Source organism: Oryctolagus cuniculus, chromosome 5 (genome assembly GCF_964237555.1).
Source record: "Oryctolagus cuniculus chromosome 5, mOryCun1.1, whole genome shotgun sequence".
Taxonomy (NCBI): domain Eukaryota; kingdom Metazoa; phylum Chordata; class Mammalia; order Lagomorpha; family Leporidae; genus Oryctolagus; species Oryctolagus cuniculus.
In genome coordinates, this window is record NC_091436.1 from 61,072,567 (window position 1) to 61,083,263 (window position 10,697).

Genomic DNA, 10,697 nt, shown 5'->3' on the forward strand with positions numbered 1-10,697 from the left:
TACCCTAATCCACTGTTGGTGGGAATGTAAACTGGTAAAGCCACTGTGGAAGACCGTATGGAGATACCTGAATAATCTGAATATAGACCTGCCATATGACCCAGCCATCCCACTCCCGGAAATTTACCCAAGGGAAATGAAATCAGCTTATGGAAGAGTTATCTGTACTCCCATATTTATTGCAGCTTAATTCACAATAGCTGAGATGTGGAATCAACCTAAATGTCTGTCAACTGAAGACTGGATAAAGAAATTATGGGACATGAACACCATGGGAACACTATACAGCCGTCAAAAAGAATTTTTTTTTTAAATGGATGGAACTGGAAAACATCACACTTAGTCGAATAAGCCAGTCCCAAGAGGACAAATACCATACCCTCATCTGAGGTAACTAGTAGAGCACCTAAAAGGTAATCTACAGAAGTGATACTGACACTTTGAGATGAGATGACTTGGAACAGCCCTTGTCTCTACTGTTGAGGAACAGCTTTGTTTTTCATGCAATTTATTGAACTCTTTACTTAGTATAGAGTTAGTCTTATGTGTATAAAATTTATTGAAAATAGAACTTGGGAAAAATAAGAATGGGAATAAGAGAAGGAGGAAGAAGAAGGGTGGGAGTGTGGGAGGGAGGGCAGGTGGCGTGGGAAGAATCACCATGTTCCTGAAGTTGTATTTGTGAAATACATGAAGTCTGTATACCTTAAATAAAAGGTTTCTGAAGGAAAATATATTTTCTTTGAAATTTGATTCTTTCTCTGTTATATAAGTAATATATGTTCACTGTGTAAAGACTGAAGGGAAAAAAATATTTGTTTAAAAGCTCATAATTTTACTTTCCAGAGATGGCCTGTGTGTATTTTGTGAACCTCATGTTCTCTTTTTGAATCAGCATGTTATAATATTTATTCTTGGGGCAGGTGTTGTGGTGCAGTGAGTTAATCCTCCACTTGGGACCCTGCATCCCATATCAGCATGCCTGTTTGATCCTGGCTAATGCACACCTCTGGTCCAGCTTCTTCCTAATGTACTGCGGAGGCAGAAAATGGTGCCTGGATGAAGTTGCTGGCTCCTGGCTTCTGGCTGGCCCAGGGCTGGCTATTGCAGGCATTTGGGAACTGAACTGGTAAACAGAAGCTCTCTTTCCTTTTCTCTCTGCTCTCTTTCACTCTGACTTTCAAATGAATAAGTAAATCATTTTGTAAAAGTATCCCATATATAAGAAAAATATTTTTATCTTGGAGTCAAAAAGAGAGCTCCAATTCACCAATTCATTTCCCAAATGCCCACAACAGCCAGGGCTGAGCCAGTTCTGAGCCAAGATCCCAGAACTCATTTTGGGTCTCCCACATGGGTGGCAGGGACCCAAGCAGTTAGGCCATCACCTGCTGCCTCCCAGGGTACACATTAGCAAAAAGCTGGAATTGAGAGTGGAGCTGGGAGTCAAACCAGGCACCCCGATTTTACACCCAAAAATGTAGTGTGAGGACAGCATCACAGCATCCAGTGATCCTTGTTCTACTGAACTTTCACTTACTGACTCAGTCAATTGAGATTTAGCCGGCATCTGTTATGGGCCAGGTGCTGGGGACACCTGTAATGTCATAATGACATTGTAATGTCATTCTGTAAATGTATTGAAGGAAAACAAAACAGGATGAAGGTGGAGAAGGGGTGTGTGTGTGTGTGTGTGTGCATGCGAGGTGGAGGGTTTTGTCTGGCATGTCGAGGATGAGGTGCCCCTCAGAGGCAGTGGCCCGTGATGTCATGGAGACCTCCGAGGGCTCTGCAGAGCCAGACAGCCAGGGGGTCCCAACTGCTGCACTCCCGTCTTCCCGTGGGGAGACCGGGAGCTTCCAGCTGCTGTGCCCTGAGTCCCCCGGGGAGCCTGCTCTTGGTGTGCAGTGTCTTGCTGGGAGCAGCAGTCTGTCACTCGCCTCCACTGTGGGCACGTTCACCCCAGGACAGCCCTCCAGGCCTCCAGGAGGTCACGAAGGGCCCCAGGCTGGCAGGGGCATTGCCTCCTGAGCACAGGGCCCCAGGGTGGCCCTGCGGCCTGACAGCCGGCTGCCCTGGGTGTGGAGAGCGGAGGCTTTGGAAGGGGCCAGTCTACAACCAGGAAGCTGCGGGGGCGCCTCTGCCTGTTGGGGAGACAGACAGCTCCTGCACGCCTTGCTGGAGATCCAAATAAGCTCCAACAGAAAAGTGAAACTCTTCGTTGTTCTAAAGAACGCTGAAGGAATCAGACATTTTCAGCAACTGTTGTAACGATTTTTACATTTTCCTTTCAAAAATATTACTTGTGACGGTCTACTTTGCTAATTTTTTTTTCAGAGATACTACTTTGGGGTGATTGCAGCAACTATATTTGCAAGATTTTTCATAGGATCAACATTTGGCCTTGTTTACCTTTATACTGCTGAGCTGTATCCAACCGTCGTAAGGTGAGGGTGGCCTGTTTCTGTCTTCCACTTGTGTGTCATTTATTGCACCTGCCCTCGGGAGATGAGTGATCTCTTTCCCCAGGGAAATGCCATGCTGGAGCTGAGGCTCCGTCTGGACCCCATAAGCAAGGGCATTTGAGAGATGACTTTGAAATCACACTCTTACACTAACACCGTTTTCAACCTCCAAGACCATCACCTGCCACAGATGGTCCTGTGCATCTTGTGACGCTGATGTCATTTGCATGAGTTAGCTCAGGTTGCCCCAGTGAGCTGCTGCAGACTGAGTGGCCATCGCCGCTGCTTCCCAGGGTGACCATTAGCAGGACGCTGGCATGGGGAGCAGAACCAGGACTTGAACCCAGGTGCTCCAACATGAAATGCGGGCATCTCAATCAGTGTCTTAACCTACACCCAACACCTGCCCCGGAAGGTCACCCTTTTATCGGTTACTTATCACTGGCCGTGACCCAGGAAAGCTGATGCTTCACTGGCCGAGAGAGGAACTTGTCCACGTGAGCAGCACTGTCTTCCCCTCCTAGCAGACCTTGTGTCCGTTTTCCTGAAATATCTTTGAAGGGAAGCGTGCTTCATGTTTTTGCTTGGCTTTAAACCACTGAAATGGAATAGTCCTCACATACACACATCCTGTGTGTTCTGCCCCAAACAAATGCCTGCAGTAGAAGACCCCACAGGCCCGTCAGCCCCCAGGGCCTCCGTCCACACACCTGCTGCAGGAGGCTGTGGGCCGGGAATGGCTGGGAATTCTCCATGTGCTCGTCCCCACCCTGCATGGTGGACATGCGGAGACCTCACCGGGGATTCCTGACCAATTCAAGCCAAATGACTTCTGAGCTTAGGCTGGGTGATCTCTCCTGGCACTGGGAGGGTGGGGCGGGACCCATGCCGGTGTGCTCTGTGCGCGCACCTTATCCTTGCTGCCGTCCTAACCGCCTCGTGTTTTCAGGTCACTGGCCATGGGCACCAGCAACATGGTGTGCCGCGTGGGGAGCATCTTGGCCCCGGTCGCCCTGTACCTCAGCAGCACCTGGATCTTCATGCCCCAGGTGCTGATCAGCTTACGGAACTGGCTCGCTGGCAGAGAGGCAGAGTGGCGGGTCGCCTCCCCTGTTTTTAACTGAGTAGAAGCCCCTGCTTTGTCACTTGATGCTGGGGTTTGTGGGAACAGGAGGTGTGGGGGCCTGAGGTTTTCAGCTTAGCAGAACCTGCAGGGCTCATGAAGGCCTGATGAGGCCCAGGCTGCCCTGCTGGGTCCCCAGGTGGCTCTGGGGTGGGAGCAGGCAGGCTCATCTCCCACAGGGGCTGCCCTGGGTCTGCTATAGCCTTGCAGGGAACATGGGAGCAGGGAGGGTGGAAGGGGTGTGGTCCTGTGCTGCCTGCCTCCTTTCATGGTGCCTGCGGGAGCCCTCCACCTGCTGGCCTCCCCTCCTCCTGCAGACTCCCCTCCTGAGTTTCTCCCTCTGGGTCTCAGTGCCCCTCCTTCTCCTCTCTGAATGCTCTCTCAATGGATTCCTTCTCTGAATCCCAGCCTGAGCCTGCCGTGCTCCTGGGGCCTCTCCTGAGTACTGGCCTTTCTCACCAAGGGAGAAAAACAAGTGCTAGGTCACAGTGGAATCTGTCCGGTCGGGTTCCAGTTCTGGGGACAGAGTGGAACCAGGCTTAGAAGAGTGAAGGGCCCACGGGCGTGGAGCTGGGTGGCTCAGCATCATTTTGCATCCCTTCCAGCTGAGCCTGGGGATTCTCTCCTTCCTGGGTGGAGTGTTCTCAATGACCCTGCCGGAAACCAACAGGAAGCCACTGGCGACGACTTGGGAGGAGATGGCGCTTCTGGAGTCAGAACACCAAAGCAGTTCCAGCAAAGCCGTCCCCACCGCCAATGAGCCCGGCGTGGAAAACACGGAAGTGGTTAAGCTCGAGGATTCTGGCCTGGGCGAATGAATGTGGGGCCAGCGCCTGCACCTGCACCCTGTTCATCAGGAGAGGAGAGTTACTCCCACCCCCACCTGCTGAGTAGGAGAATGTTTCACACGTTTTGTAAGAAAGTTTTAACAATTGTTTTGTAAAAGTAGAAGAAATAAAATGAGACTTGGATGTTGTTTTAAACTGCTTTCTTTTCTTTTTTTCTTTATAAAAATTTATGTGAGAGGCAAAGACACAGAAGAAAAGAGACAGATACAGAGAAGGGGAGAGCGAGATCTGCCATCCACTGGGTCACTCCTCCAATGTCCAGGAACGGGCCAGGCTGAAGCCAGGATCCCAGAACTCGGCCTGGGCCTCCCGTGGAGGGGGCAGGGCCGCGGACTGTGCGGTGATGGGACGTGGACACGGCCCCAGAGCTGGGACTCAACCCAGGAGTGTAGGCATCCTGGGTGGAGTCTCAGCCACCGCACCAATGCCTGCTCTACGCTGCTTCCTTGCTGCTGCCAAGCGTTTGCCCGCGTTTGGCCCATGTCATTGATTCACGCATGCACACTGCCATGTGGGCCTGAGGGTCCACACCCTCCCATGGGTTCCAGGCCTCTGCAACGATGTCCTGCTTTCTAGCACCTGGAGCCAAGAAGGCGAGAAGGTGCAGACCCCCGTGCTTGTGCTTGGTTCTGGTAAGGGGCGTGCACCTGCCCAGTGGAGGGTGCTACTCTAGTCTGATATTAGTTCCAAGATTCTTAGCAGAGGCTGGCGTTGTGGCACAGAGGGTAAACTCTCCTCTTAAGATGCCAGCATCCCACACTGGCGCTGGTTCCCGTCCTCGCTGCTACCGCTTTTGATCCGGGTCCCTGCTAATGGCCCTGGAGAGCAGCAGAAGATGGCGTGGGCCCCTACATGCACATGGGAAACCCAGATGAAGCTCCTGGTTCCTGGCTTTGGTCTGGCCCAGTCCCAGCCATTGCAGCCATTTGGGGAATGAACCAGCGGGTGGAGGATCTCTCTCTCTCTCTGTGTATCTCTCCCTCTCTCTGTGGTGCTGCCTTTCAAATAAATAAAATAAAGCTCTAAAAAAGAATTTTTTAACCAAATTCTCTCCATAAGTCTCCTTCACAGCGGAGAGAAGCCTTGATATTTTAGTGCATTGCAGATTTTCTTTCAGTTTGCACATCATCCAGGAAACCTGCCTTAAGTTCCCTCTGAATCTGATGCCAATGCATAAAATTCTGCAAGTGTGCTTGCCTTTAAAAGAAATGTTACACTGAGATTTTAATTTTTTTTTCTAAATTTTGCTTCCCCAACTTTCCTTAAAGGCATCATCTTTCAAAAGTAGTTTAATATCCTGTACATTATATATAATATATAATATATATATAATATTCTGGACAGGTAAAGATAATATATAATATAATATCCTGGACAGGTAAATATTCCATCATCACTTGTCCTTTGGCAGGATAGACTTCAGATTTATGTGTCCAGTAAGTGTCCACGGGTGTTGGGTTCTCCCGACTTTGGCCTCATCTGGACTTCGCGGTTGTTCTCCTTTGCTCTGGAAGTTTTGCCGTTAGACATGTCTTATGTCCAGTGCAATAGAATCAATACAAGAAAGCAATTATAAAGATGATGTGAGTTTAAAAATTGTTGCTAAGGGGGAAACAGGAGGCATTTGAGCTGCATCATTTAGACTTTTTATATTAATCCAATTCCCTGGGCCATATTTTAGTTCTTCACTTGGCTTTCCCACTCATAAAATAAAAAAGGAAACCAGCTCCTTTTCTCGCTTTGCAAAAGAAAACCAAAGAGGAGGCTGTGAGAAGCAGGGAGGAAGACGCCTCCTTAGCCTTTCTCTCCTCCTGTACTCTGCCCTGTCTTTCTTCTTCCTCAGCCTGTTTTTCTCCTGTTCCCAACATTTTCCCTTAGTTACTATTTGATACTTTCTGGACTTTCTCTTTGTATCCTATAGCAGTTTGCTAGGGCTGTCTCGCAGCCTGGGTGGCTTAAACCATAGACCTTTGTCTCCTGGAGGTTGAGAAGCCCACGATGAAGGTGCAGGAAGGAAAGTCCCACCCTGAGGCCTCTGCCTTACTGTGACTGCCTCTCTGTGCACCTGCTGCTCTGGCAAGCTCTCCGGTGTCTCTCAGGAGAAGGGCACTAATCCCCGCTGGGGATCCATCCTCACGGCCTCACAGAGGCCCTGCCTTGTCTGCTGACACCATCACTCTGGGGGCCAGGGCTTCCTCAGACGAATCCGGGGGACACATTCAGACTACAGCACCCATGTGGGCACAGCTCGGTCAGTGCCCAGGCTGCAGAACAGACGTCATCGGAGAGATTTCCAGCAGGGAGGCACTGGATGCAGACATTAGTTCCCAAGGTGTCGGCTGGGCTGGAGGAAAGGGGGAAGGAGGCGTTGCCTGGAGGTCAGGGAGCAGCTGCCACGGCTGTGGCGGGGCCCGCAAGCCTGCACCTGGTGCTGGTCACTGCTGACCGCAATGCCAGGTGCCCACACCACGCCAATGCCACTGAAGCTGCAGTCCTGCCCTCCGCTCGAGTTGCATGACGTTTTAGAGGAATGTAGGGCACATCTGTGCCTTTCTCTGGTATCGACTTGTATCTGTCCTCATGGCTCATCTGTCCATTTACCCAGCTCGTTGAATATCTCTCAACGAAGCCATCTCTCCCTGGAGGTCATGCACATTTTTGGTTGTATTTATTTCTAGATATAAGGCTTTGTTACCATTAGAAGTACTAAGATTTTAGTAATTTTACCTTCTAGCTGCATATTACCGGCAAAAAGGAATGTGAATTTTGTACATAGATTTTTTTTTAAGATGCATTTATTTATTTGAAAGTCAGAGTTACACAGAGAGAGGAGAGGGAGAGGGAGAGAGAGAGAGAGAGTGAGTGAGGGAGAGAGAGAGAGAGAGAGAGGTCTTCCATCCCATGGTTCACTCCCCAATTGGCTGCAATGGCCAGAGCTGCACTGATCTGAAGCCAGGAGCCAAGAGCTTCTTCCAGGTCTCCCACGTCGGTGCAGGGGCCCAAGTACTTGGGCCATCTTCTGCTTTCCCAGGCTATAGAAGAAAGCTGGATCGGAAGAAGAGCAACGGGAACTCGAACTGGCGCCCATATGGGATGCCGGCGCTTCAGGCCAGGGCATTAATCCGCTGCACCACAGCACCAGCCCTGAATATTCTTTTCTTTTTTTTTTTTTTTAAATTTATCTGACAGGTAGAGTTATAGACAGTGTGAGAGAGACGTAGAGAGAAAGGTCTTCCTTCCGTTGGTTCACTCCCCAAATGGCCGCTACCGCTGGAGCTGCGCCGATCCGAAGCCAGGAGCCAGGTGCTTCCTCCCGGTCTCCCATGCGGGTGCAGGGCCCAAGCACTTGGGCCATCCTCCACTGCCCTCCTGGGCTACAGCAGAGAGCGGGACTGGAAGAGGAGCAACTGGGAATAGAACTGGCGCCCATATGGGATGCCGGCACCGCAGGCGGAGGATTAACCTAGTGAGCCATGGCTCTGGCCAGAATATTATTTTCTTAATACTTGTTTTCACTGAATTCTCTGTAGATCTCTCATCAGTCTTGCAGTCTTATTTTACCAGGAGGAAGGGGTCAGCTGTAGACTCTGCCCTGCTTCTGCTTCTGGAATCCAGGCTGCCAGCCCAGAGGTCAGAGGCCTGGGCCCCTGCACCTGCTCATCTCTGCTTCCCAGCCCTGTGCAGACAGCAGTCCCTGGCCCCACTGAGCCTTGCTTCTTCAACAACCTTGTGAAGAAGGCCAAGTTCATATGAGGGGTCTTCAAAAAGTTCATGGAAAATGCATATGATGAAAAAACTGTGTAAGAGTTTCAATAGTCTTGGTACCAAAATAAACTTTTCTTTTAATTCCACTTTCCCAGGAAGTTTTGAAGTACCTCGTATTCTGAGCCCAGGCTGTGTTGTTATTTATTTATTTTTTTGACAGGCAGAGTTAGACAGTGAGAGAGAGACAGAGAGACAGAGAGAAAGGTCTTCCTTTTTCCGTTGGTTCACCCCCCAAGTGGCCGCTACGGCCGGCGCTTTGCAGTCGGCGCGCTGCGCCGATCCCAAGGCAGGAGCCAGGTGCTTCCTCCTGGTCTCCCATGCGGGTGCAGGGCCCAAGCAATTGGGCCATCCTCCACTTCACTCCCGGGCCACAGCAGAGAGCTGGACTGGAAGAGGGGCAACCAGGACAGAATCCGGCAACCCGACCGGGACTAGAACCCGGGGTGCCGGTGCCGCAGGCGGAAGATTAGCCTAGTGAGCTGCAGCGCCGGCCGGCTGTGTTGGTTATTAGAAGACTCTTTTTTTTTTTTAAATTTTTAAAAATTTTTTGGGCAGGCAGAGTGGACAGTGAGAGACAGAGAGACAGAGATAAAGGTCTTCCTTTTGCCGTTGGTTCAACCTCCAATGGCCGCCGCGGCCGGCGCACCGCGCTGATCCAATGGCAGGAGCCAGGTGCTTCTCCTGGTCTCCCATGGGGTGCAGGGCCCAAGTACTTGGGCCATCCTCCACTGCACTCCCTGGCCACAGCAGAGAGCTGGCCTGGAAGAGGGGCAACCAGGACAGAATCTGGCGCCCCGACTGGGACTAGAACCCGGTGTGCCGGCGCCGCAAGGCGGAGGATTAGCCTAGTGAGCCGCGGCGCCAGCCCTATTAGAAGACTCTTATTCTGTCGTGTGTCCTTTCGCAGGGGAAGAAAACATCATCTGAGCAGTCCTTAAATCTCCTGTAGCCTTTGCAATATCTCTTGGCCAGAGAGACAGTTCTGTAGGTGTTTGTTGATTGACTTTTTATAACAGGTGCTCCATAAAACCTGTATTCCATCTGAGATGTTGTGAAAGATGTGTTTAGTCTTCCTCCCTACTTCCCGAGACAGTGGCTAAAGCTCTTAGGTTCTCCAGAATAAGGCAGTCTTCATGCTCAGGAGATGACTGGTGGCTTCACGATGGGTATGGCCTTGGAAGAGAGCAAGGCAGGACTGGAGGATCCGGGGAGGGGGAGGGGCTTGAGGCCTGGCCAGGGGCTTCTTCGGCTGTGCCTGTGGAACAAAGCTTTGACCGCAGACCGAAAGGACAGGGTTGGCGGAGATTCCTGGGAGCTGGACACGTGGGGGTTCCTGGAGGGTGGTGCCCCAGGGGTGCATGGAAGCTCCACGCCCCTCCCACCGCCTTGCCCTGTGGAGTGCATCCGTCAGGCTGCCCCTGGGTGGCCTCTGAGACATCCTTCATGGCAACTTGGTGAGAAGCCAAGTGGGGTCCTGAGCTCTGTGAGCCACTCTGGCCAATAACTGAATTTATGGAGGACGTGGTGGGAACCTCGAGTCATAACCAGTCAGCCAGAAGCATGGGGTGCAGCCCGAGGCTTGCAACTGGTGTCTGAAGTAGGGGACACTTAGGTGGGACTAAGCCCTGCACCTGTGGGGGTCTGATGCAGTCTCTAGGTAGACAGAGGCAGAACGGAATCAGATGGGAGGACACCCAGCTCATGGCTGCTGTGGAATCCCCAGAATAATTGCTTGCTTGCTGTGTGGGGAATGCTCCCTCCTCATCTGGCCACAGAAATGTTCTGTGTTGAATGACTTTGTGACAGCCTTGTGCATAATAGGAGAAAAACCAGTGCTTTGTCCCTCTACCCTCAGACCATCTCACACAGAATTTAGTATACCTTCTCACCTGGGAGAGCAGAGGAAGATGGCCCAAGTGCTTGGGCCCCTGCAACCATGTGGGAGACCCGCAAGAATCTCCAGGCTCCTGTCTTTGGCCTGGCCCAGCCCCAGCTGTTGCAGCCATTTCGGGAGTGAACCAGCAGATGGAAGGTCTCTCTGCCTCTTCCTCTCTGTAACTCTGCCTTTGAAATAATAAAAACCACCTGCTTTCCAGCCTCCATTATCTCCTGAATAGTTTTTCCTGTTCTGGTCAAGTCACCATCTTCATGATCAACAGTACGCTGCCCTAACCCCCTCCTTGCCCATGCTCCCCTAGCTGACCGGCAGAGCCAGGCTCCCACAGGGCAGCTAAGTGACATAACCAGTGTTTGCGTCTGGCTGCAACTTGCTGGAAGTTGGATAGGGCATATCTACAAATCAGCCTGCGAAACGAAACCCCAGGCCGGCAGCAAGGCCAAGGGCTTGTGCACCAGAAAGGGAAGGGCCGCTGGGGGTGGACTTGCTGCGGAGGGCTCGGCAGGGACCCAGCTCCACGGAGCTCACCAGAGGAGGGCACTTGCTGCCTTCTCCAGGGGAATGCACACCAGAGGCACAGGCATGTGGGCCAATGGAGC

At 51.6% G+C, this 10,697-nt stretch overlaps 1 protein-coding gene across 3 annotated transcripts in view; it reads left to right on the top strand.

Moving 5' to 3' along the window:
• Positions 1 to 4,571, top strand: part of SLC22A16 (solute carrier family 22 member 16) — a 40,953-nt gene extending 36,382 nt beyond the window's left edge. For all 3 annotated transcript variants that reach the window (XM_002714913.5, XM_008263369.4, XM_051854418.2), the window contains exons 6-8: positions 2,338 to 2,447; positions 3,415 to 3,514; positions 4,194 to 4,571. In XM_002714913.5, the coding sequence (XP_002714959.2) occupies positions 2,338 to 2,447; positions 3,415 to 3,514; positions 4,194 to 4,406 (423 nt within the window). In that variant the 3' untranslated portion in view covers positions 4,407 to 4,571. The remainder of the gene's footprint in view (positions 1 to 2,337; positions 2,448 to 3,414; positions 3,515 to 4,193) is intronic.
• Positions 4,572 to 10,697: the final 6,126 nt, after the last annotated feature.